Source organism: Scyliorhinus canicula, chromosome 8 (assembly GCF_902713615.1).
Source record: "Scyliorhinus canicula chromosome 8, sScyCan1.1, whole genome shotgun sequence".
NCBI classification, from domain to species: domain Eukaryota; kingdom Metazoa; phylum Chordata; class Chondrichthyes; order Carcharhiniformes; family Scyliorhinidae; genus Scyliorhinus; species Scyliorhinus canicula.
This window is the reverse complement of record NC_052153.1, coordinates 68,555,410-68,583,283: the sequence shown is the minus strand read 5'-3', so window position 1 is coordinate 68,583,283 and position 27,874 is coordinate 68,555,410. Positions and strand designations below refer to the sequence as shown.

The 27,874-nt window shown below is 48.6% G+C and overlaps 1 protein-coding gene across 1 annotated transcript in view; it reads right to left on the bottom strand.

Moving 5' to 3' along the window:
* LOC119970307 (long-chain fatty acid transport protein 6-like) overlaps window positions 1-27,874 on the bottom strand; it is a 116,998-nt gene that overhangs the window by 47,673 nt on the left and 41,451 nt on the right. The window contains exons 3-5 of the mRNA XM_038804707.1: window positions 26,523-26,681; window positions 17,934-18,058; window positions 13,753-13,947 (exon numbers count right to left, since the gene is read on the bottom strand). Of these exons, the coding sequence (XP_038660635.1) occupies window positions 13,753-13,947; window positions 17,934-18,058; window positions 26,523-26,681 (479 nt within the window). The remainder of the gene's footprint in view (window positions 1-13,752; window positions 13,948-17,933; window positions 18,059-26,522; window positions 26,682-27,874) is intronic.

Genomic DNA, 27,874 nt, shown 5'->3' with positions numbered 1-27,874 from the left:
GGATGAATCCACCCCATTTCAGGTAGAGAGCGACGCCTCAGAGGTCGCTCTTGCAGCCACGTTAAATCAGGCAGGAAGACCAGTTGCATTTTTCTCCCGTAACCTCTCCGCTTCAGAACTCCGACACTCTTCAGTCGAGAAAGAAGCACAAGCCATTGTGGAGGCTATCCATCACTGGAGGCACTACCTCGCAGGTAGGAGGTTCACCCTCATCACCGACCAAAGATCGGTTGCCTTCATGTTCGACAACTCGCAAAGGGGCAAAATACAAAACGATAAAATTCTGTGGTGGAGGATCGAACTCTCCACCTACAATTACGATGTCAAATTTCGACCCGGGAAGCTCAACGAGCCTCCATATGCCCTATCCCGCGGGACATGCGCCAGCGCGCAGATCGACCGATTAAAAGTCATCCACAATGACCTCTGCCACCCGGGGGTCATCCGGCTCGCCCACTACATCAGGGCCCGAAACCTGCCTTTCTCCAACGAGGAGGTAAAAGCGGTCACCAGAAACTGCCCAATCTGTGCGGAGTGCAAACCGCACTTCTATAGACCAGACAGGGCCCATCTGGTCAAGGCTTCTAGGCCCTTTGAACGCCTCGCGATTGATTTCAAAGGGCCATTCCCCTCAACTAACAAGAACATTTACTTCTTAAACGTCGTAGACGAGTTCTCCCATTTCCCATTCGCTATCCCGTGCCCCGACATGACCTCCCACAGTCATTAGGGCCCTGCATAGCATCTTCACCCTGTTTGGTTTCCCCAGCTACGTACACAGCGACCGGGGTTCGTCCTTCATGAGCGACGAGCTGCGTCAGTACCTGCTCGAAAAGGGCATTGCCTCGAGCAGGACTACCAGCTACAACCCCAGGGGGAACGGGCAGGTGGAAGGGGAGAACGCGCCGGTCTGGAAGACCGTTCTACTGACCCTCCGGTCTAGAAAGCTCCAAGTCTCCCAGTGGCAGGAAGTCCTCCAAGACGCGCTCCACGCTATTAGGTCCCTTTTGTGTACGGCGACCAACCAGACCCCTCACGAGAGGCTCTTCATTTTTTCCAGGGGCACTACCGCGGGGGTCTCACTTCCGGCATGGCTGAGGATGCCGGGCCCCGTACTCCTGAGGAAACACGTCAGGGCGCACAAAACCGACCCCCTTGTTGAGAAGGTGCGCCTGCTCCACCCCAACCCCCAGTACGCATTCGTCGGGTTCCCTGACGGCCGTCAGGACACTGTATCCCTCCGGGATCTGGCACCCGCCGGATCCAGCGCCCACAGAAGGACCTCTCACCCTACACCCCATGCTGCCGCCCCCTTGCGCTCCCGAACCCACGAGCTCGCTCCACCAGTTCCGCACCCCCGTGCCGGCCAGCTCCCAGCGCCCCCAGTCGAACCAGGAGAGTATGAAGCTCGGATCCAACCCTCCCTGGAGTCCCCCATCGTACCCCAGCACACTACACCCATCCAGCCACCGCAAGAGGCTGCAACCCCGGTGCTCCGCAGATCTCAACGGACAATTCGACCGCCGGACAGACTGACTTTATAGACTAGACCGCCACCCCCGCCGGACTTGTTTTTTTGCAGGGGGTAAATGTGGTGAATGTAATATAGATGTATATATGTTAATTCACACTGTCTTTGTAAGCGCAGTAGCGCGATCCTACCACTAGGGGGAGTAGCGCTGGGAGCACTCAGGAACATGTACTGGGCTCCATCCTTGGCTTCGCCCATGACTCCTCCCCCTAGTGCAGCTGTATAAATACCCGTGTCCAGAGTCAGCCTGAGTTCACTACGAGTTCATCGACAGGTAACAGGCTGGCTCTGAAGTAAGTCGATTGAAGCCTAGATTCACAACGGAAACACGTGTCTGGTGAATTGATGGTTCCATCACCCCCCTCCCTCACTTCTACCCCCTCCCCCCCCTTCTCCTGTGGTTCCCCTTTCTTTTCTCTTAGGTTTAGCTGCTATCTCCCCCGCTTCCCCCGGTCTATCCCTCCCTCCCCCTCCTCGGCTACTTTCCCTTGTTTCTTGGCTACCTGGCTATTCTTCGGCCTGTTTGTTGGCCACAAACAGGTCCCGGAACAATTGCATGAATGGCTCCCACATTCTGTTGAAGCCGTCGTCTGACCCTCGGATGGCGAATTTGATTTTCTCCATTTGGAGAGATTCTGAGAGGTCGGACAACCAGTCTGCAGCTTTGGGTGGTGGTGCTGACCACCAGCCGAACAGGATTCTATGGCAGGCGATGAGGGAGGCAAAGGCAAGGGCGTCTGCCCTCCTCCCCAGGAATAGATCTGGCTGGTCTGATACCCCAAAGAAAAGAAAAGAAAATTGCTTATTGTCACGAGTAGGCTTCAATGAAGCTACTGTGAAAAGCCCCTAGTCACCACATTCCGGCACCTGTTCGGGGAGGCTGTTACGGGAATTGAACCGTGCTGCTGGCCTGCTTTGGTCTGCTTTCAAAGCCAGTGATTTAGCTGTGTGCTAAGACCACAGATAGTGAGCAATATCTTTGACGATCGATTGCAATGGTGGTGCTGTTGAATTGTTTCAGATTTTTGTCCCTCATTTACTGAACTTCCATCCACAAAACAGTGATTTTGTTATGAATATGACCGCAGGGCTTCTGAAATAAACTTAGTTAAAACAAATTGTAAGCATCTTCAAGCTGTTCAGAGTAGTTTTGGGATAGATTCTTCTTCCCAGCCAGCCTACTTTATTTCAACAGTAATTGATTCTCCTGCCTGTGGATTTCTACTTAAAATGAGGTTTCACTCTCACCTGTTGTTTAATTTATATTCCTTATTAAACATTGTTGTAGATAGTCTTTTTACGAATTAACATTTGAACAATTTTCTGGGACCTGATTCCTGCTGGCTAGAGTGAGGTGTGATCACAGGACAGAGGTATGGTGGGCGGGATTCTCCCCTACCCAGCGGGGCGGGCGGTCCTGGCGCTGAGGAGTGGCGTGAACCACTCCGGCGTTGGGCCGCCCCGAAGGTGCGGAATCCTCCGCACCTTCAGGGGCTAGGCAGGTGCCAGAGTGGTTTGTGCCCCGCCGGCCAACGCGGAAGGGGCTTCGCGCCATGCCAACCGGCGCCGAAGGGCCTCCGCCGGCCAGCACGAGTTGGCGCATGCGCAGGAGCGCCAGCGTGTGCTGGCATCATCCCAACGCATGCGCAGGAGGGTTCATCTCCGCGTCGGCCATCGCGGAGGACCACAGCAGCCAACGCGGAGGAATAGAGTGCCCCCATGGCACAGGCCCGCCCGTGGATCGGTGGGCCCCGATCGCGGGCCAGGCCACCGTGGGGGCACCTCCCGGGGCCAGATTCCCCCCATGCCCCCCGAGGCCGCCTGCGCAGCCAGGTCCATCCGGTAAGTATCTACTCTAATATACGCCGGAGAGACTGGCCAAAAACGGGCGACCACTCGACCCATCGCGGGCCGGAGAATCGGCGGGGGGGGGGGACGCTGCCAGCGGCCGCCGACCGGCGCGACGCGATTCCTGTCCCCGCCAAAACCCCGGCGCCGGAGAATTCGGCAGCTGGCGGGGGCGGGATTCACGCCCCCCCCCCAGCGATTCTCCGACCCGATGGGAGGTCGCCCGGTGTGTTTAAAATCACTGCAATGCTACAGAATTCTTATCCACGGTGAGGCTCGATAGTTGTTTCACTTTGACACTAGTAATCTTCTTCAGATGCGTATGGAGGATTGAGGCTTGTATTCTGCTGAGTTACATCTTCATAAACATGCTTCCATTACTGCTACCGTGTTTTGAATGATGTACTTGAAAATCAAAATAACATTCAGAAACCACAAACTGCCACCATGATACATTCCTCTTTTAGGTGTAAACATACCAATTATACGCAAGGCTCAGTGAAACAATAATGCAAATCCATTATTTGAAGGTAAGACTATATAAAGGGAATGTTCACTAAAAGCTAAGTATAATACATCCTACTGCAAGTCCTGCTGCTCATATAACAAGTCATGAGACTCATCCATCATATCTTGTTGGAGTGGCAGTGATTGATAGTAGTTTAAGATATGTTTCCTTAAATATGCATGCACATCATATCACAACACCATCAACCAGAAAGGTAACTTGATTTTGACCATAAAAACCATATAAATACAATGATTCCAAAAGTAAGTCAGAGGCTGGGAATTCACCTTCTGACTCCCCAAAGCCTGCTCCCATCCACAATACAATTTAAGGTTGAATCTGAGAATCCACAGATGCACAGATTTAGGTCATATTTTAAGGAGATGAACGTTTGTTAGTCAGTCATATGACACTAGCAGAACATATTATTTCTGCTTTTGCAGCAAAGAACCCTTCCATCAGGTAGAAGGTGCAGACGTCTGAAGACCCACACATCCAGGCATAGGAACAGCTTCTTCCCCGCAGCTACTAGACTCCTCAACGACTCCCCCTCGGACTGATCTGTTCCCTGTAAGAACACTAATCACAACACCCTATGCTGCTCTTGCTCATGTATTTGCTTTGTTTGGTCCCTTGTTCCACACTGTAACCAAACACTGTTTGTCGATGTACCATTTGTCATTGTACTCTGCTGATTATTCTTTTTGTCTGCTATGTACGCACTGTGTACGTTCCCTCGGCCGCAGAAAAATACTTTTCACTGTACTTCGTTACATGTGACAATAAATCAATCAAATCAAAATCAATAAATCAAAGAAATATTGGGGAAAGTGCTGAGGGAAGAGAAAAAAAGAAAAGTAATTAGCGCCTATTAAAAATGAACGGAAATTCTTTTCACTTCTATACTTAATAATAATAATACAGTAACTTCATTGAAGCCAACTTCTTGATTTATTTTAATTTTATCCATGTCTAGAGACTGGCATAAGTATATGGAAATTGCTCAAGAATTTAGAAATCTGATACTGCAGCACATCTAGCATTGCTGTCTTCAGTAATTCTGAATAGATTCTTGAGTGAAAAGTTTCAGACCTATATTTTTGTGACCATACTTCGATTCCCTGATTTTAACTAGGGCAGGCAAAAAAAAACACTACAAATAATTCAATGTGAAGCTCAGGTCATTTTACCTTAAGTGTCTCAATCTGAGTAGTACTTGTACATCTTCCTCCTGAAACTGGGAGTGGGAGTGACATAGTGGCCATTGCACAAGAGCAGTAACTGCGCAAGGAGACTCCTTCAGGTCCCGGGAAGAGTATGGTTAGCAACTGACGTTGAGGTATTCCTGGAGGTTTGATTATGTGATTTTTTTGGCCTTGTGATATCCAATTACATGGCATCTGCAATTGTTACTGCATCTATCTTATAAAGGTCAGGCCTCCTGCAGTTGACAATCTGTGCTCGTTGTTTCGTCCAACCTCTATTGAGCAGATGTTCCAAGAAGCAGGAAGCCTACCTCAACAAGAGAAGAAGGGTAACTAAAGGCGAGAAAGGAGACAACTGAAGATGGCTGTGTCGTTCAAAGGGGAGAAAACAGACGTGGGTCATTTATTCCATCAGTAATCAATAGTAACTCACTGAAATTGCACAATATTAATGCTAGCAATATTCCAATCCCTCTCACACCCAATAGTAATAGAATAGCCCACTGGTAGTTCATATGTATCTGATTGTAATCAGTGTCATTATTGTACAATTAGTAATCCTATAACCTGCTGATATTCATCCCTTAAATAAGCGAGAAACCATCTGCACTGCACAAGGTTTGGTCAGGGAACCGAGTTGACGCCACTTTTAACATACCCCTCATCTCTCGCTTTCTCCATGGATTCTGTTCAGGATCTGGACAAAGGTGAGAAATCAGAACTGAGAATCTCAGGAAGAACCAAACTTAACTTTGGCTTCCACATGTCAATACTGACTCCAGGTCCTCTCTTGTACTCTTTCCACCACCACATCATTCACCCCCTGCCCCCGACAAGCCGAAACCTCTTACACAGAATCAATTTACCCAAACATCACACCTCTTTCAGCCTCGTCTCTCTCTCTCCCCCCAATACTCCACAATGTTTCTCCAGCAGCCACATCAATTTCTGGTTAGCCCTAAACAGGGGCAGGTTCCTCAGACACATGCTTAATTTTTTTGGATAACTTTTCCTCAGACACCTGACTAAAATTCTGGTTGTGTCTGCTGTCTAGTGGAAAATGTAATTGAAGCACAGGAATTAAAATGTCGTGTGCCTCAGAGTGAACTCTCTATAGTTCCTCCCACACCAAACTCCTGCCTGCCCTTGGTTGAAATTGAGCCTAATGTGTTGTAAAATCTTCTCTCAAAAGAATATTTGTCTTAGCTGGAGTTTTGAGCCAAAACTAGGATGCATTGCACAAACCAAAGCAAACAGCTGTGAACAATAAGCTCTTTATGGCTCTCTATCACAAAACACAATACTCAAGTCATCCCTGTTGGAAGTGGAGGAACAAAATATGCAACATTATTCTCTTGCCATCAGTTGACTCAACTGTACCAGGTTTCACGTTATTTTCAAACTGAAATACTGCTTTCAGCTTAAGTTTGAAAATTCAAAATTGGCATAAAAACCGAGTGGCACAGCAAATAGATATACTGCAATTGGGTACCCTGTTGTTTAAAGCTGCATGAGGCCAACAGAGAAGCCAGCAGTGTTAAGGCAGCTCTTTGCAAACGTTAAAAAAGGTAAAAAATTAAACTGAAGTTACCCTAGACTATCGAAGGTTTTAAGATTTCACTTTACCAGCAGGAAGCTGTCGATGCCAAATGACACACAGCATGGATTTACGATTCCACAGCACCCCGCACCGATGTAGCCCACCTCTGTTAATGTCCAGGATATAGATTCTGGTTATTTATACTACTTTACAGTTAGAGTCCCACACCATCCATGACTAGATGTTACGCGATAATGCTGATAATGATAAACAACGACTGCGCACCTCAAATCTACAGTCCACAGGATAAGAAATGCTCTCAGTTTTGACACCCCAGGGGAAATTCTTCCCCCCTGCTCTACACTATTCTACACCCCCCCCCCCCCCCCACCGCTGACGATTAGTTCCCCGCGAAGAAGTCGATGAATGGTTGTCACCTCCGGGCGAACCCAGATAGTGATCCTCGTAAGGCGAACTTGATTTTTTCCAAGCCGAGATAGCTTGCCATGTCCGACAGCCATACTTCGGTCTTAGGGGGCTTTGAGTCCCTCCAGGCCAACAGTATTCGTCGCCGAGCTATCAGGGAAGCAAAGGCCACAACGTCGGCCTCTATCCCCTCCTGTACTCCCGCGTCTTCTGACACCCCAAACATCGCCACCTCTGGACTCATCGCCACCCTTATTTTCAGTACCCGGGATATGACGTCCGCAAATCCCTGCCAGTATCCCCTGAGTTTTGGACATGCCCAGAACATGTGGACATGGTTCGCTGGTCCTCTCCCACATCTAGCACACTTGTCCTCCAGCCCAAAGAATTTGCTCATCCGGGCCACCGTCATGTGGGCCCGGTGAACCACCTTGAATTGAATCAGGCCGAGCCTGGCACATGTTGCGGTTGCATTTAACCTCCTCAGAGCGTCTGCCCATACGCCTCCCTCCAACTCCCCACCAAGCTCCAACTCCCACTTAAGTTTCAGTTCCTCGGTCCCTGTGTCCTCCGCTCCCATAAGCTCCTTATAAATATCCGAGACTCTCCCCTCTCCTACCTCACCCCTGGAAATTACCCTGTCCTGGATCCCCCTTGGTGGAAGGCGTGGAAAGGACAGGACCTGTCTACGTACGAAATCCCGCAACTGCAAGTATCGAAAGTCATTCGCCTTCGCCAGCCCAAACTTCTCCTCTAGCGCCCTCATGTTCGCGAAGCTCCCTTCCAGGAACAAGTCACCCATCCTTCCCATCCCCGCCCTCCGCCACGCTCGAAACCCGCCATCCATCTTCCCCGGGACAAATCGGCGGTTGTCACATATTGGGGACCAGACCCACGCTCCCACTTCCCCCACATGCTTCCTCCATTGGCCCCAAATCCGCAAAGACGCCACCACTATAGGGCTGGTGGAGTACCTGGCCGGCGGGAGCGGCAGGGGAGCCGTGACCAGGGCTGCCAAGCTGGTGCCCCTGCACGAATCAACCTCCACCCGCTCCCAAACCGACCCCGTACCCACCATCCATTTCCTTATCATGGCTATGTTAGCCGCCCAGTAGTAGTTGCTGAGGTTCGGCAACGCCAGCCCCCCCTCGCTACGGTTCCGTTCCAGCATCCCCCTCTTTACCCGCGGGGACTTCCCCGCCCAAACAAATCCCAGGATGATTTTATTGATTCTTTTAAAGGACCGTGAATGAAAATAGGGAGACACTGAAAAATAAACAGGGAGGATCGTCATCTTCACAGTCTGTACTCTCCCCACTAGTGACAGCGTGAGTGCATCCCACCTCCGAAACTCGCTCCTCATTTGCTCCACCAGCCTTGACAAGTTCAACTTATGTATCTTGCCCCAGTCACGCGCCACTTGTATCCCTAGATACCTAAAACTTTCCCCAATCAGCCTAAATGGTAGCTCCCTCAGCCTATTCTCCTGACCCCTCGCCTGCACCACAAACATCTCATTTTTTGCCATGTTCGACTTGTAGCCCGAAAACCGCCAAATCCTAGGGGCCAAACTCCCCTAGGATTTCCATAATCCCGTCCATCCCTGCCTCTGGATCTGACACATACAAAAGGAGGTCATCCGCGTAGAGCGAGACCTTATGTTCTATCCCCCCCTGACCATTCCCTTCCATCCCCTTGCCGCTCTCAGAGGAATTGCCAGCGGTTCTATGGCCAACGCAAACAGCATTGGAGAGAGGGGGCATCCCTGTCTTGTCCCGCGGTGTAGTCTAAAATACTCAGATGTTGTCCTGTTCGTCCTTACACTAGCCTCCAGGGCCCGATATAGCAGTTTAACCCAGTCCACAAAGCCCTCTCCAAATCCAAACCGTCCCAGCACCTCCCATAAATAGTCCCACTCCACCCGGTCAAAAGCCTTTTCGGCATCCATTGCCACCACTGCCTCCACCTCTCTGCCCTCCGGGGGCATTATAATCACATTGAGTAGCCTTCTTAGATTGGCTACTAGCTGCCTGCCCTTAACAAACCCCGTTTGGTCCTCCACAATCACGTCCGGTATGCAATCTTCGATTCTGGATGCCAGGATCTTGGCCAGCAGTTTAGCGTCTACATTAATCAGGGAGGTTGGCCTATAGGACCCACAGACCTCCGGATCTGTATCACGTTTTAATATCAGCGAAATGGTGGCTTGCGACATCGTCAGGGGTAGCACCCCATTGTCCCTCGCCTCGTTAAAGACCCTAACCAGCATCGGCCCCAGTATACCCGCAAACTTTTTGTAGAACTCCACTGGATACCCGTCCGACTCCGGGACTTTACCCGACTGCATGGCATTCAGGCCCCCCCATTACTTCTTCAGCTCTAATCGGGGCCCCCAGCCCATCTACCATCCCCCTGCCCACCTTTGGGAAGGTCAGCCCATCTAAGAAGCGCCTCATCTCCTCCGGCCCCGTGGGGGGTTCCGAGGTATCCAGCTTACTGTAAAAGTCCCTGAATACCCTGTTCAAACCTGCCGGGTCTCCCACCCGGTTCCCTGCCCCGTCCACTATCGTCCCTATATCCCTGGCCACCTCCCTCTTCCTAAGTTGCTGTGCAAGCATTCTGCTGGCTTTCTCCCCGTACTCATACACCACGCCGCTGGCCTTTCTGAGTTGCACTACGGCCTTTCCAGTGGATAGCGCTCCCAGCTCCGCCTGCAGTCTCCGTCGTTCCCTAAGTAGCTCTGCCCTCGGGGAGTCCGCATATTCCCTATCCGTCCGTGTCATCTCTTGCACCAGTCTGTCCATCTCTTCCCTATCCGTTCTGTCCCTATGGGCTCGGATTGAGATGAGTTCCCCTCTCACCATCGCCTTCAGCGGCTCCCAGAGCACCGCTGCTGAGACTTCCCCTTTCGTTGACCTGCAGGTAGTCCTGCATGCATTTCCCCACTCTCTCACACACCCCATTTGTTCCATGAACCCTCTCAGTTCCCTTGCCATTGCTGGGACCCTGCCCGTTCTGGAGCACGACCGGTCCAGGTCGGGATCAAGGACTGTATTAAAGTCCCCACCCATAATCAACTTGTGTGAATCCAAGTCGGGGATTTTCCCCAGCAGCCTTTTGATGAAATCTACATCATCCCAGTTTGGAGTGTAAACATTCACTAGGACCACCTTCACCCCCTCAAGCTTGCCCCGGAAATGAGAAATCTACCACCCCCATCCGCAACTGTGCTGTCCGCCTCAAATTTAACACGTTTGTTAATCATGATCACGACCCCTCTGGTCTTAGCGTCAAGCCCCAAATGGAAGACCTGGCTGGCTAACCCAGCCCTTCTGTAATCTAATCTGGTCCGCCACTTTCAAATGCGTCTCCTGCAGCAACATTACATCCGCCTTCAGAGCCCGTAAGTGCGCGAACACACGTATCCTCTTGATCGGCCCGTTTAATCCTCTAACATTCCAGGTGATCAGCCTGGTTGGAGGGCACCCTGGCCCCCCCTACGCCGATCAGCCACCCCCTTCTTGGGCCCACCCCCTGCCCATGTGCCACGCCTCCCCTGGTCCGCCTCTTGGCAGCTCCCACCCCCGACCCCTTCCCTGTTACCTGGTTCAGTTCCCTCCCTCGTCGGCAGATCATCTTCCCCGCAGCCCCCCCACCCCCAGCAACAACCCCCTATAACCTAACCCCTGCCATATACTGGCTGTACCCAGGGGAAATTCTAACCATTTTCACCTCCACCTGTTGGAAACTGGACATGAAGGTAGTTAGAATGGGGAAAAATAAGAAGAAGAATGGAGAAGGTAATAGGGTGAAATAAAATCAAAGCACACGTCCTCCCCGTGTGTGCGTGGGTTTCCTCCGGGTGCTCCGGTTTCCTCCCACAGTCCAAAGATGTGCGGGTTAGGTGGATTGGCCATTCTAAATTGCCCGTAGTGTCCAAAAAAGTAAGGTTAAGGGGGGGGGGGGGTTTGTTGGGTTACGGGTATAGGGTGGATACGTGGGTTTGAGTAGGGTGATCATGGCTCGGCACGGCATCGAGGGCCGAAGGGCCTATTCTGTGCTGTACTGTTCTATGTTAAAGAAAGAAATAAAGAGACGGAAAGATTGAATTAAGAAAGAGAAAAAAAGACAAGATGGAAAATTAAGGTGAAAAAATCGTAAAGGTTTCTAAGAACCATTTGCAGGAATGAGACTTCACAGCTTCAACCGCTTACTTTCTGAACTGAAAAGATTCTCTGGATTTGCAGGAGCATAAACCTCATCATTACACTGTTAACAAGCCCAAGTTTTTTGTGGTAAGTTTAATTCTGAAGTATTGCACAAATGCAACAAATTCTTGAGCCTCTTCAGTGGTTGACCTCGAGCTACTACTTTCACGAGGCTAAAGGCAGAGTGGCGTAAATCGTCCAGCAGCTTGCGGCAACTCACGGAGTATCTCTTCCTCATATCGAATTACTGGATGATTTACACACTAATAAAAACATTCGCATGAAACTAGCTGTTATTTTACATGAAGATTCTGGACCAATGTCTAGTTTTAAAATACAATTTGTGACCCGTCCAGACACCGGATATAAATTTGTGTGTGTGCGTGGAGTTCAATAAACAAGTAAAATTTTCTGTCAGACTGCAATAAATAATTCACTGATTAAATGAAATAAAATATCCAGTGATGTTAAATAATTGACAATACAATTAAGTGCTGTTTAGAATAGTTCCTGGATTACATGCAAGATTTAATTATCTCAATACTGCATCATACAATGCATGATTAGATCATCTGAGCTGGTTTAGTTATTGCATCTCATCAATCGTGTTGTTGTGCAACAAGTCACTCAGGACGTCCGAGTTGCTGTGGCAACTTTTATGTATATGATATAGTCCGGAGCTATGAATGGAGATGGTAGAGGTTCCATTGTTCTTTCCATCACATGGCTGACCAGGAATCTCTCCCACTCTTACTGACTGTCATTACCATGTGTTGAAAAGATTTTCAGGTTGATACTCAATCTGTTTGACCATCAAGTCTATAAAGCATAAGGGTCTGGTACATATAAGATTAACATGAGACTGAAAGAACAATTGGGAAAGAAAGTAAGCAGAAATTTGGCTATAATTGTGAAATAAGTGGGCTTAAGGGTTCCATTGTTGAAACGTGAACTTCCATATGCGTCACCGCCAGCAGCATGATGAAAGATGATGGAAAAACGCTATGGAGACAAGTACAGCATTCATCCACCATGGGAAAAAATGGGATAAATTACCATAACCTACCACCACAGTCTACAGTTGGACAGAGCTGTGTGTACAAGCAAACAGGGAGACAGCTGTCATCTTGAACCCCTTACTGTATATATGTACATAGTTCTTGTAGTTAATAAATGTATTCAGTTAATCCACTTTAGACACCAAACACTTCATCAAGCCCTACCAAACACTTCATCAAGCCCTACCAAACACTTCATCAAGCCCTACCAAACAGTATCTGACATCTTACAACAGTCCTGGACCGAAATTTGAACCTGGAGCTTCTGGGTCAGAGACAGGGACAAGTTTCTCACAGCACCACAAGACATCCTTATCTCATCAGTAACTTGCACCAATTCTGGCACTGGTCTCCAGTGACCTTAAAACAGTTCTGAATATAACAGTCAATAAATGCCATCGTCACAATTACATGTTCCAGGAAATCCATGTCCCATAACTGCCCTTAGCAGTCAATCCCTCGTCTCCGGTAAGCAGATTTTCCCATTGCTTGAATTTCCAACCCTCTACTACTGACTCTTATAACTGAATAACATTCATGTACTCAGTACACTTTAAAGCAACTTCAGTCATAATGGTTTTTCTGACACTCATCAGGCAAACTGAATTAAGCAGATCGGTCAGTTGACTACCTCAAATTACCTCTATAATCTGTTGTGGAAATTCCCCGTTGGAAAGAAACTGTACCAGCTTCTAATTTTGAATTAGTCACAATTTTTTATTTTCTTTCCACAGGATTTGGGAATCCCCTTGATGATTGCTTGTGCCATCATTTCAGCAGCTGTTTCATCTTATCTCTTGACTCCATGATAGTAGTGATTAATTTCAAAAAGTTACCTTGTTCATGGAGGATTTTGGGATATGATGGACTGCTATACAACTGTAACTTTAGTTCACTTGCACAAATATAAGTGGGTCGCAAATAGTCTGAAAGAGTAGTCACAAGTTTTAGCTAATGATTTTTCAAAGAAGCTGGAACAAAATAAAAAATAGAATCAAAGCTTAGTACAATTTTCTGTTATATAAATGAAATGTAATTCCTTGCTTATTGTTTCTCCAGCTGCAAATAGTAATTTCATTTTTAACTCTGCATCCTTTGTAGTATCAATTTTCAATTGGAACACAGAATTGCATAAATATTAACAGCATCAAACAAACAGGTGTGAGGAATAACCCACCATTGGGCGACCTAGATAAGTGAAACTCCAGTTATTTTCGTAAAGGACAGATTCCCTCCATTGTAACATTTGCAACAAGGGGAAGCATTGACCAGGACATTACACCAGAAAGCTGGAAAGTGGAAGTCACTCACTCTCCCAACACTCCGCCGCAATCAAATTAAATCCCAAAATAATTCTGAGGCAAAGATTAAACAAGGTCATCCAAAACATTTCCAGCTTTCATTCCTATGAACTAAATTTTTACTCACCTTATATAAGGAACTAGTGCGTCCCACAGCTCCGAATTTGCCTGTGTAATTCATAAAGAATATATTTCCTTCTGTTGCACCATAAAACTCACACATCTTAATGTTGCCAAATCTCTCTAGAAATTCTTTCCAGACTTCAGTCCTTATACCATTTCCGACAGCCATGCGCACCTGGTGATGCTTTTCACCTTCTATCTGTAAAACAAAAAGAGGAATAGTTAAATCTATATGTACAGTCACAAAGTAGCAGTGAAAACATATCCACGGACTTCCAGTGGTGGCGATGCAGTGAGCAGTCATGGACAAAGCTGCTCCCGTTTAGCGACTCACTTTTGGCCCTTTTCAGGGGAAAAAAAGAGAATATTAACTTACCGGTCTCTCCTCTGGTGTGGAATGCCTGCAGGGAGTAAAACCAGGCAGAAGACAAATAAAAATTATAAAGCAGATTTGGCAGTAATAATTAATCTTTAATAATCTTTATTGTCACTAGTAGGCTTACATTAACACTGCAATGAAGTTACTGTGAAAATCCCCTAGTCGCCACATTCCAGCGCCTGTTCGGGTACGAGAGAGAATTCAAAATATTTAGAATTCAGAACTCAGCGCCCCTCTCAAGGGCCTTGGAAAACCCAACCCTCTCAAGAAAAATTTCAAAGTGCCATTGAATGGCATCTGAGCATTGGTCCCAGCTCCAGCAGAAAACATTCCCGATTCACTGCAACACTTTGAGTGAATTTGAGACAATCGCGCCCAAGGTTTCAGGGATGCCCTGTGTTCTTCATGTCCCATGGAGAAGTCTTCTGAGTGTTGATCATCACGGTGGCCTGCTCCATTTAATTCTGGTTCCACCTGAGCAGAACCCTCCTTGTCACTCATTTCAAGTTGCAGCTCTTCCTGCTGCAAACGCAGGCTAAAACTACTCGAGGCCCCAACTGGAGTATATTGCAATACCCCTTCTCGCCAGTCCAGGCAGAATGCTTTTAATGCCCCCGTAGCCTCCTAATTATTAGTCTAGTAAAGGGATATGTCTCATTGTTGGACTCCTCTACTGTTGTTCAGACCACTGTTATTGGCGTAACTAGCCATGGGAACAGAGCATAGGCTTTATCACCCAGAACACATCTGTTGATTTGATCCTCCTCCAACAAGAGATCCTGGAGGGTTGGTTTGTGAGTATTGAAGGCATCATAATTGCTTCCTGCATGTTGGGTGTTAATATACAGGATCTTTTCATTATTGCCATATGCAATCTAAACATTGAGAGTTCTCCTGTTGACATTAGTGATTGAGTGTTCTGTGGCCATCTCAAAAACAATGTGTGTGTCATCAACTGCACCTCCTAAACTACAGGAAGCCATCAACCCCATACAACCATAGAGCCGTTTCTTGCTGTTGCCTCCCTGTAATCCAGGATCAAAATAAACTGGAATAAAATTGTCAGGTTGTGTGCTATTACAGATAAACATTGAACTGTGGGAGATTTTTAGCCTATAACTTTTAGTCTGTAACTTCGATAAATTCCCCCTTAATAATGCTTGAAAAGATAAGTAGCATCTACCATAGTTGGTCTCAAGGCTGACCTATGGGGTCTTGAAAACACATTTGCATGGAATTGCATATTTAATATAATTACACAAACCTAAAGTATTGAATTTGATGGGCAAAATAAATCTAAATTCAGAGAATACCTCCACAATGGTCAACAGTCATTCAACAGGGAATGCAGGGTAACCATTATTGCCAACTTATTATTGCCAACTCATTATTGCTCTTAACTTGAAAATGAAATGAAAATCGCTTATTGTCACAAGTAGGCTTTAAATGAAGCTACTGTGAAAAGCACCTAGTCGCCATATTCCGGCGCCTGTTCGGGGAGGCTGGTATGGAAGATGAACCGTGCTGCTGGTCTTTCGTGGTCTGCTCTCAAAGCCAGCGATTTAACCCTGTGCTAAAATCCTGCCTGCTAAAATCCTGTCTTAAAGCTACTTGCTACTTACAAGAAGCAACAATGGCATTGCTGTTAGTGGCAGCATTTATGTAAAATTGAATCCTTCATATTTCAAAGTTCCACTGGAGAGCAGAAATCGGGTTGTCATCAATACTTTCTCAATACAGAAAGCTAAATGTGAATAGTTCCCTCAATCCTAAGGTGAGAAGTGGGGATATTCGCTGATGGCTGCACAATGTTCAGTACTATTTGAAACTCCTCAGATACTGAAGTAGTCTGTATCCATAAAGAGTTGGACAACATTTAGGCTTGGGTTGATAAGTGGTAAGTATCATTCATGCCACGCAAGTGCCAGACAATGACCACCTCAAACAAAAGAGAATCTAACGATCTCCCCTTGATGTTCAATGGCATTACCATCACTGCATCTCCAACTTTCAGCATCTTGAGGGTTGCAATTGACCAGAAACTTAAGTGGACTAGCTATATAAATACTGTGGCTGAAATGTTGTGCCTGCTTTCACTGCAAGCTCAAATGGTGACGCGGGTGAAAAATACGGCAAGAGATTTTCCTTGCCCCCTGCCCACAAGGGTTGGGAACCCCATTTCAATAAATTATAATATCACTAAAGGGTTTCCCCGCCCTATAGTCCCCCCACATTGGTATCTTCCCCTTGCCAACGTGATGTAATGTCTACGAGGGCCTGCCCTGGCCTGCTAGCACTACCCCTGAATCAGTAGGGTTCCAAGAGAAGTTCCAAGGGGCAGTGCTGAGCAGCAGAACCCCCTCTGGGGACCTCCATGCAGGTGAGCGGACCTCGTATCCGTGACAGTATAGGTTCCCTTGTGCATATGGGGGGCTTTGACTTTTGTTTAAAATCGGAGATCTCGGAATTCCCAAAGTTGCGGTTTTTTTTATTGCACCAAGTGCTGAATTATCTGTTGAGAAATGCTGGCTGTGTGGGTGGCACAATGTATGCCGATTTTCTCACTTGAGCCACAACTTGAATCCACAAATTATAAAATTCCACCCTATGGCTCCAAGAGCAAGTCAGAGGCTTGGAATTCTTTAACGATTAACTCATTACCTGACTCCCCAAAACCTGTCCACCATCTTCAAGGCACAAGTCAGGAGTGTGATGGAATACTCTCCACTTATCCAGTTCCAACAACACTCAAGAAGCTCAACACCATCCAGGACAAAACAGCTCCCTTGATCCACTCCTTCCATCACTTTCAACATTCACTCCCTCCACCACTGACTCACAGTTACAGCAGCATGTACCATCTAAGATGCACAGAAGCAAATCATCAAGGCACCTTCCAAACCCGTGGCATCAAGTGCAGCTGATGCATGGAAACACGACCACCCGCAAGTTCCTTTCCAAGCTAGACACCATCCTGACTTGGACGTATATGGCTATTCTTTCGCTGTCGCTGTGTCAAAATCGTGGAATGTTGTTCCCTGTGTTTATACCAACACTGTATGGACTGCAGCAGTTCAAGAAGGCATCTCACCAACACTTTCTTAAGGGCAACTAGGGATGAGCAATAAATGCTGCCCTTGCCAGCAGCACCCACCCATGAAAGAATAAAATAAAAATTTCCTGGGCACTATTCTATATTTAACCTCATATTTGTTTCATCTGTACCGTGACTTTATTTTGAACCTTTCCATTGCATCATCTCCCGTGTGCTGTCTTCTCCCTCTTCACAAAGTGCAAAACTGTTGTCTAATCTTACACTTCTTTCAAATTACTTCACCAATCGATGCCATTCTTCAAACCGCTTAGTCCAATACATTTATTCTTCCTCATTGCATTATTTATCGGAAAATCCAACATTCACTGTTTTTGTATTTAAAAAAAACCTTGATAGCATCTAACATTCAGAACTATAAACTCTCAGTACTTACAACATACATTTTAAAGGTATATAACACATTCTTAATATCACTATAGGAGCAAATAGCCACCCACTAAAACATCGCAAGTTCCTATTTGCTGCTAGGAATAAGGAAATCACAAAAAAAAATTCAGAATTAAATTAAACCTAATCTTTAGTGCTCCCCAAGTCGGCAGGTGGCAAGTTCTGATTGTTTTAAGAAAAGGAAAGATGAGCTCAGTAAAGATGCTCCAAGTCCTTCCACATTAGCTAACAACACAACTGAAACAGTGCTTGGAAAACATGCTAAAATTATGGATAGTAAAAAGCTCTGTCACATAAGTATTACCTTTGGCTGATTACACAGATAGCGGCAGAGTTCTCCAATATATTGGAATACTGTAACATTGTACTTTCTACAGTCATTCCAGAACTGGCTAGCTGAGAATTTCTTCTTTAGCACCAATGTTGCACCTAAATGAACACAAAGATGTACCTTTTAGGCATGTGGGCAGCAACACAAAAATTGTTCTCCTAATCACATCCTGTCAATAAATTGAGCTCTGTGATAATTACGATTACAAGCGTTATGGGTCACCAGCACAATGGATAAAGTACATTTGGATGGGTTAAACTATAAGCCAAAGGGACTTCCGGTGGCGGTGATGCTTGAGTGAGCCGTACATTCGGCGGGCTCTCACTCCGGCGGGGCTTTAGGGCTGATTCCCCGTGATAGCGGGACTACGGAGTGGCAAAAAGGCGGCCGCGAGAGTGCTGGAGAGCGGGCTGCAATCTATGGAACCGTGGGAGGCCAGGAGGTAGAGGAAGAGAGAGAGAAAGAGACAGAGGCAAGGAGCAGAGGAAACTGACCTGAAACTTAAGATGGCGGACACACGGACCTTTCTTGCTCCAGGAGAAGAAAAACAATTTTGGAGTCGCTGAAGCAGGACAACTTGGACCCACTTCAGATGCTCAAGAGGTAAAAGTTAAGGAGCTGGGAGAAGGAAGGCGGCAGCGAAAGTGCTGAGGAGCGGGCTGCGGCACATGGAACAGCTGGAGTCCAGAAGGCTGAAGAAAAAGGAGAAAAAGGGACAGAGGCAAGGACCTGAAGAAAATTACCTGGGACCGAAGATGGCGGACACACGGACCCCGGACTCAGCAATCCAGCAGGCGCTGGATAACATGCTCCAGTTTTGAAGCGCTGAAGCGGGACAGCTTGGACCCAATCCAGAAAGCGGTGGATCAGCTGAACCAGAGGCTGGATGCGCAAGATGGAAAAGTTAAGGAGCTGGGAGATGCGGTGGAGGAGCAGGCGGATGCGCAGACGGTTGCGGCGCTAGAAGTTGACGGGCTGAAAGAGCGGCAGAGAAGACTGCTGGACAGAGTGGAGGAGCTGGAGAATAGAGTCCGCAGGAACAACCTGAGGATGGTCGGCCTCCCGGAGGGGGCTGAGGGAGCTGATGCCGCAGCGTTTGTAGCAGACCTGTTGAAGCAGCTGATGGGGGCCGAAGCCTTTCCGCCACCGCCGGAGCTGGAGGGGGCACACAGAGTGCAGGCAAGGCAGGGGCGGCCGGGCGGACCCCCCCCCCGCCCGATGGTGATTAGGTTCCACAGGTTCGTGGACAAGGAGCGGGTGCTGCGGTGGGCAAAGAGCGCCAGGAGCAGCACGTGGAACAACAGTGTTCTCCGCATTTACCAGGACCTAAGCCAGGAGGTGGCTCGGCGGCGAGCAGCCTTTAAGAATGTCAAGGAGGTGCTGTTCAAGAAGCATGTGAAGTTTGGTCTGCTGTTCCCGGCTCACCTATAGGTCACGCACCAGGGTCAACACCACTACTTCTCCGAGCCCGAAGAAGCAATGGATTTTGCGAGGGATCAGGGGCTGGTCCCGAAAAGGGGCCCCACGGACACGAATTAAGGGCCCGAGGATTACCGTGGGAAGGTACGCCGAATGGGCCTGGACTGCTGTTCAACGGTTTGCTGGGCCAAAGGGGCCAAGCGGAACATTTGGGACTCTTTCCTTTGTTCATGGACATTGGTTTGGGGGGTTTACCTTTTTTTTTTCTCTTTTCTCTCATGGGTTTTTGTTTTGGTGTTTTTTACTCTTTTTTCTGTTTTTTCCTTTTTGGGTGGATTTGTACTTTTTGTGCAGCTCGCGGAGGACACTGGAGCCGGCTTGCTCCAGGTTGGAGAGGGGGATGGGGCGCCGGGGAGTGGGGAGGAGGACGGGGAAACAATGGGAATGAGACAGGAAGGCGCCGGAGTGTTGAGTCACCGGGCTAGCAGATTGGCTAGCAGATTGGCTAGTCAAGGGAGTCAGGTGGGGGGGGGGGAGATCACAGCCAGTGGATGGCAGGGGTGGGGGTATCGGGGGATGTGGTTAGGGGGGGGAGTTGTTCTGCTGACGTGGGAGGGACTTGAAATAGGCACTGGAAAGGTGGTCGAGGGTGGAGGCAGCCAAAGGGCGGGCCAGGAATGGCGCGACGCACGGGTCAGGGGCCGGCCCGAGAAAGGCTATGGCTGACCGGCGGGGTGGGGGGGGTGGGATGTGCCCCCCGACCAGGCTGATCAACTGGAACGTCAAGGGACTGAATGGGCCGGTTAAGAGGGCGCGGGTGTTCGCGCACTTGCGGGCTCTGAGGGCGGATGTAATTATGTTGCAGGAGACACATCTGAAAGTGTCTGACCAGACCAGGCTAAGGAAGGGCTGGATTAGCCAGGTCTTCCACTCGGACTTGGACTCGAAGTCCAGGGGGGTGGCAATCATGATCAACAAGCGCGTGCAATTTGAGGCGGAGGGCATATCCGCAGACAGGGGGGGGGGCAGATACCTGATGGTACAGGGCAGATTGGCGGGGAGAAGAGTGGTGCTGGTGAATATATATGCCCCGAACTGGGATGGCATGGACTTCATTAAAAGATTGCTGGGGAAGATCCCGGACCTGGATTCTCGCAGGCTAATAATGGGGGGGGGACTTTAACATGGTCCTTTGGATCGGTCGTGTCCCAGAACGGGTAGACTCCCAGCAATGGCAAGGGAGCTGAAAGGGTTTTCTGGAGAAAATGGGGGCAGTGGACCCCTGGAGAGATAGACAGCCGACAGGAAGGGGCTACTCGTTTTACTCGCACATCTATAAAGTATATTCTAGGATAGATTTCTTCGTACTAAGCAGGGATTGTATAGGGGAGGTAAAGAACACAGAATACTCGGCAATTACTATCTCAGACCATGCCCCGCACTGGGTAGACCTGCAGATCGGGGGGGCGAGCTACCAACGCCCGCAATGGAGGCTAGACGTGGGACTGCTGTCGGAGGAGGGGATCTGTGAGAGGCTTCGGAGGTGAATGCAAAATTACTTGCAGGTGAATGACACGGGGGAGGTCTCAGCGGCGACCTTGTGGGAGGCGCTAAAGGCAGTAGTGCGGGGGGGAGCTGATTTCAATTGGGGCCCACAGAGCCAAGGCAGACAGGGCAGAGATGGATAGATTGGTCAGGGAAATGGGTCGGATAGATGAAGAGCACGCGGAGTCCCCGGAGGAGGTTTTACTCAGGGGGAGGTTTTACTCAGGGAGAGGCAGAGACTACAGGCGGAACTGGGGGCACTATCCACGAGTAGGGCCGTGGAACCGCTTAGGAAGGCGAGGGGAGTGGTGTACGAGCATGGGGAAAAGGCTAGCAGACTGTTAGCGCAGCAACTCAGGAGGAGGGAGGCGGCCAGGGAAATAGGTAGAGTGAGGGATGGGGGGGGCGCAAAGTGGAGGACCCGGCAGGATTGAATGAGGTATTCCGGGACTTCTATCGCAAGCTGTATACTTCGGAGCCGCCGGAAGAACCGGAGGAGGAGAAAAGGTTTCTGGACGGGTAGGTGGGGGGGGGGGGGGGGGGGGGGGGGGGGGGGGGGGGGCGAGTGGATGAGCTGGGGGCCCCGATTAGAGTGGAGGAGGTATTGGGGGGCCTAAAGGCCATGCAGTCGGGGAAAGCCTCGGGGCCGGATGGATACCCAGTAGAGTTCTATAGGAAGTTTTCTGAACTGGTGGGCCCGGTCTTGGTGAGGGTTTTCAATGAGGCAAGGGACAGAGGGACCCTGCTGCCGACAATGTCGCAAGCCGCTATATCACTGATATTGAAGCGGGGTAAAGACCCCGAGGCGTGCGGGTCCTACAGGCCAATCTCCCTGATTAATGTTGACGCCAAGCTCCTGGCAAAGGTACTGCCGGTTAGAATGGAGGACTGCGTACCGGAGGTGATTGGGGAGGACCAAACTGGGTTTGTGAAAGGTAGGCAGCTGGCGGCCAACCTGAGAAGATTACTTAATGTGATAATGATGCCCCCGGCGGGTAGGGAGGTGGAGGTAGTGGTGGCAATGGACGCCGAGAAGGCCTTTGACCGGGTGGAGTGGGACTATCTATGGGAGGTGCTCGGACGGTTTGGGTTCAGGGAGGGATTGGATCAAATTATTATATCAGGCCCTGAGGGCCAGCGTCAGGACTAACAAAGAAGTGTCGGAGTACTTTAAGTTATACCGAGGGACCAGACAGGGCTGCCCGCTCTCCCCGCTGCTGTTTGTGCTGGCCATAGAGCCGCTGGCGATTGCGCTGAGAGCCGCAGAGGGATGGAAGGGGATGGTGAGGGGCGGGGTAGAACATAGGGTCTCTCTTTACGCAGACGACCTGCTCCTGTACGTGTCGGACCCAGTGGCCGGGATGGGAAGTATACTGGGAATCCTGAGGAAGTTCGGCCAGTTCTCAGGATACAAATTAAATACGGCCAAGAGTGAAATGTTTGTGGTACAGGCAAGGGGCCAGGAGAACAGATTGAAAGGGCTACCGTTTAGGCTGGTTGAGGAAAATTTCCGGTATTTGGGAATCCAGGTGGCACGAGACTGGGGCAGGCTGCATAAGTTAAATTTGGCCAGGGTGGTGGAGCAAATGAAGGGAGAGTTTCGGACTTGGGATGCACTCCCGCTGTCGCTGGCAGGGAGGGTGCAGACTGTAAAGATGACAATCCTCCCTAGATTTCTGTTTATTTTTCAGTGCCTCCCGATCTTTATCCCACAGTCCTTCTTCAAAAGAGTTAACAGGATGATCATGAGCTTTGTCCGGGTGGGAAAATCCCCGCGGGTGAAGAAGGCGATGTTGGAGAGGAACCGCAGCGAGGGAGGGCTGGCTTTGCCGAGTCTGATTAATTATTACTGGGCGGCCAACATCGCTATGATAAGGAAGTGGATGGTGGGTACGGGGTCTATTTGGGAGCGGGTGGAGGCGGCTTCGTGCAGGGGCTCCAGCTTGGCAGCCCTGGTCACGGCTCCTCTACCGCTGCCGCCGGCCAAGTACACCACCAGCCCGGTAGTGGTGGCGACCCTGTGGATATGGGGCCAGTGGAGGAGGCATGTAGGGGAGATGGGGGCGTCTGTCTGGGCGGCAATCTGCGACAACCATCGGTTTGCCCCCGGGAGTATGGATGGGGGGTTCCGAGTATGGCGGCGGGCGGGGGTGGGAAGGGTGGGTGATATGTTCCTGGAAGGGAGCTTTGCGAGTTTGAGGAGCTTGGAGGAGAAATTTGGGTTGGTAAGGGGAAATGATTTTAGATACCTACAGTTGCGGGACTTTGTTCGTAGACAGGTCCCATCTTTCCCACGCCTCCCGCCAATGGGGATCCTAGACAGAATAGTCTCTAGGGGGGAAGAAGGGGAGGGTAGAGTCTCGGGTATTTATAAGGTGCTCATGAGGGAGGAAGGGTCCCAGACAGAGGAACTGAAACTTAAATGGGAGGAGGAGCTAGGTGGGGAAATGGAGGACGGGCTGTGGGCAGAGGCCCTGAGTAGGGTAAATTCGACCGTGACATGTGCTATGCTCGGGCTGATTCAATTTAAGGTCGTTCACCGGGCCCATATGACGGTGGCTCGGATGAGCAAATTCTTTGGGATAGAGGACAAATGCGCTAGGTGCGCGGGAGGACCAGCGAACCACGTTCACATGTTTTGAGCATGCCCTAAGCTGAGGGGGTACTGGGAGGGATTTGCGGGGATCATGTCCCGGGTGCTAAAAACAAGGGTGGTGATGAGTCCACGGGTGGCAATATTTGGGGTTTCGGAAGACCCGGGAGTCCAGGGGGAGAAAGAGGCCGATGTTTTGGCCTTTGCTTCCCTGATAGCCCGGCGACGAATATTATTGGCGTGGAGGGACTCAAAGCCCTCGAAGACTGAGTTGTGGCTTGCTGACATGTCGAGTTTCCTGGGTATGGAAAAAATTAAGTTCGCATTGAGGGGGTCTGTACAGGGGTGCGCCCGGAGGTGGCAACCATTTATTGACTTCTTTGCGGGAGAGTGAGCGTCAGCAGGGGGTTGGGGGGGGGGGGGGGGGGGGGGGGGAGTAGAGTAGAGTAGGAGGGAAAATATGGCGGGTAGCACCGGTGGGAGAGGAGCGGGCTTGTGCAGTATGTTACGATTGAAGTATTGAAAGTACATGGATGTTTGCATATTTTTGCCTTTTTTTCTTTCTTTCTGTTGATGTCTGTAACTGTTTACAAAGCCAAAAACTACCTCAATAAAATTGTTTATTTAAAAAAGAAATATATAAGCCAAAGAATTTCAGAGCTTAATTTTCAAATTAACCATCAGACAGCTTAGTGGGTAAATGCCCCAACTAATACAAGTATTGAGCCACACCAAACAGGAAATATTGGAAGACATTACATTTCTTCAGAATCTGAAAAAAAGATAGATGAGCATTATTCAGGTTGTGATTCATTGATACATCAATCCAAAATGCTAATCAGTATCTTCTCCTTTCAGATGTTGAAGAATTTACTTGCAATTTCTGGTATTATTTCAGATTATAACTTGCTTCTTATTTATTTTCCCTCACTAACTTTCTCCTCTTCCCTCTTCTCCTGGAAGTATTCAATTCTTGTTAACATATGGCTCACTGGGTGCCAGTTACCCTCTAGCACCTTGCCCAAGTTATCATTATTCAATGGTTATTCAGGAGTGTTTACGATTATTGCTTTTTGTAAGGTGCAAAGACCAATAAAATCTAATATTTGATCTCTAATCTATGTTCAATTATTTGATGCCAATCAGAGTAGTTCTGCTGATTCTACGTTGGTTTCACTGCCAACAATATTTAGAGAGAAACAATATCAACTAATGATTCCATTCTTGATTATTATCCACTCATTCTTCCTGGGATGTCCACATTGAGATGATGGGTAAGGGCAAAATCTCCTGTCCAGATTGACATTAGGTGTCAGTGAGGGAGGATGCCAAAAATTGGAACGCTGACAACAAGTTGTCTTTGGACGCACAACTATCTTTTAAAAGTTAGGACCTAAGACTCTTGGGAGAATGACAACGAGTGCGATTCAGCAGCCTCGTTGCACCCGTCTTTGCGTCGGGAGAAAAAAAGTTTTAAAATCCTTGACCTGCTCTCAGACAATTTACTTTTTTGTGCCCCATCTTCGATGGGTCTTTACCATTCATTTGAACCATGAGAGAAGGTAGGCACCTCCTCCAGTAAAGAGTGCCACCCACTATTCAGTTCTGTATTGGAATATCAAACTTATGAGCACAAATCCTAGTTTAGGACTCCACTCCAAAACCTTATTACCCAAAAATTTACATTGTCAACTGCAACAAATAAATACATGTTTAAAAATAAACACAGATGGTTTAGCCTGGAGCTCAACAGTTAAGAGTAACTTGTTACTACAGGCTGGATTTTCATCTTAAAGGTGGGTAGCGGGAGTCATGAAAATGCCCAGTTCTGCCCACCCACCTCAGGAGAAAGTGCCAGGAAGGATGGGTAGGTTGATGGGTGACGGTTGGTGGGTGTGGGCAGCAGTCGGATCAGACACCCAGGAAAAAGGAAAGTTCGGAGGGGTGCAGAGGCAGGCTGTTTAAAAGGCCCACCTTGGTGCCTTCATCCCATTACTGATAAAACAGAAAGACCTCCAGCTCTCACCCCTCACACCAAATACACTCCCCATGCCCCATTCCCCCCTCCCCACCCACCACCTATGGCTCCTCATGTCCATATACCAAGGTAGGTCCCCCACCCATACCCTCTGGCCCCTCATGTTCCAATGTTTTAATACTCTAATGGATAACAGGGCTCTCAGCCAAAAATGCAAAATATAGACCCCAGGGAAAATGTTGCTTGATTGACAGCTCTGGCTCTCCACTCTAGAGTCAATTGCACAATGTTTATTTACACAAGAAAAAGAAGTTTCAAGTGCTTGCAATTTCAGCAATGATACTTCAAGGAATCTGGACAATAGACACTTTTATTGGGCTATAGTAAAAAAGTGGATAGTTAGCAATGAATTACTGTTTTTTTTATAAAGCTTTTCTAATACATCCCATTTTCATGAAACAGTTAATTGGTTCAATACAGTATATAGTGGGCGGTTGGGCAGGGAAGTGCCAAAAGTTGGTGTGTGGGACTTGAGGGGTTATTGGTGTTATTTGGGGGCATTTCTTGGCATAGAGGACATGGGAGGGCCATGGTGGATGGATGAGAGGGAATAGGTTGAAATGCAGCATGAGCTACCATGAAGGGGTTGGCTGGTGGAGGGCATGGGAGCATAAGCAGGACCTTTTGAACTTAACTTTTAAAAGGTTCCCTCATGCACATTATGGTTAACAGCACCTCTGAGGTGCCATGAACCACAAGTCCTTGAAAAGCTGGCGGACTTCATAAAACTGCGGAGGGTCAGACATGCCTATCTCCACAATTGAGCCCACCAGGTCAGGAGTGCAGGCTCCAAACTCTGAAAATCGGAAACCGTGGGAATGGGGTTGGCAATCCTGGAATTGCGACCTGTCCACTATTTTTAAAAAGGCTCTTAAATCTTCCCCACTCGGTGAAAATCCAGCCTGAGACGGCAGCACTTCTTTGTTTCTCAGGCACTAGTTGGCATTTAATTCAGAAACAAACATACCTATCTCAATGCAGCCACAGATGCCTAAAAGAGAGGCTGCACCATGATATAAAGGAAGTGGAACATAGATGATGTCATCCTTGGTGACTCCAAACACCCAAAAGCCAGCACCAGCCCTTAAGGATTGTAGCTGAGTGATCACAGCAGCCTTTGGTAACCCTGAAAATTTTCAAAATTACATTACATTGCAAGACCATTCAACTTTACATGAAAATAAAAATAAAGAATTAACAAACTGAAGTGCTACAATGTAACATTAACCAGGGGAAATTTATTCCTCCTAAAGTGAAGACAAGGCTTACACACATAACACAGTGCTCTTCTTAAGTATAAAATATGCCCAATCCATCACAGAGATGGCTTTAATTTCCATCCTTTTCTATATTTCATATGGTGAGGTTCAGTTATGGTCACACCAATTTTTTTAGTAAACAATAACTATTTATTCATTCACTGGATGTGGGTTTCACTGGCAAGGCTGGCATGTATTGCACATTCCTCATTTCGTTTAAGAAGGTAATAATTATTACATTACATTAACACTGCAATGAAGTTACTGGGAAAATCCCCTAGTTGCCACACTCCAGCGCCTGTTCAGGTACACTGGCAACAGGGATGGGTGCCAGGGCCAGATGCACTTGGCTAACGTGTTGGCATTTCATCCCCTGCACACAATGGATATTGGAATACAACCAGGGATGGTGCCTTCCCCCTAGTTGTTGTAACCCTGGGGTATGCACAGCAGCTGTACTAGCTGGAGCTGCTCGAGGAGAAGGAAGCAGCAGTAGCAGTGCCTGTCCCAGAAGAACAGGAGCCAGCCACTGAGGATGGAGGGCCGGCCACCCAACAGGCCGAGGAGGAGGAGAAGGTGGAAAGGAAGCGCCGCATGAGGCCTAGTGTGTATTGGCAGAGCCTGTTATTCGAAGACCTGCCATACCGGGCATGCTGTTAAAGACGACAGCTGAGCAGGGGGATAGTGTGACATATCTGCCAGATCATGGCACACCCGGCACTACGGGAGAATGGGGGAGGACGCCCGCTCCGAGTGGCCATCAAGATGACGGTCGCACTGAACATTTATGCCACGAAGTCCTTCCAGGCGCCGAGTGGGGACCGATCTGGGATCTCACAGAGCTCGGTACACAGGTGCATCCGCACCATCATGGAGGTGCTATATGACCAGTTGGCATAATACACCCACTACAATGTGGACTGAGCCCACCAGGATGCCTGGGCAGCAGGGCTTGCTGTCATTGCTGAGATGCCCCGGGTTCAGGGGTCGATTGACGAGCACCTGCAGAAGGCAGGCCACTCTTCACAACCCGAAAGTGGTGTTCCACTCGATGAACGTG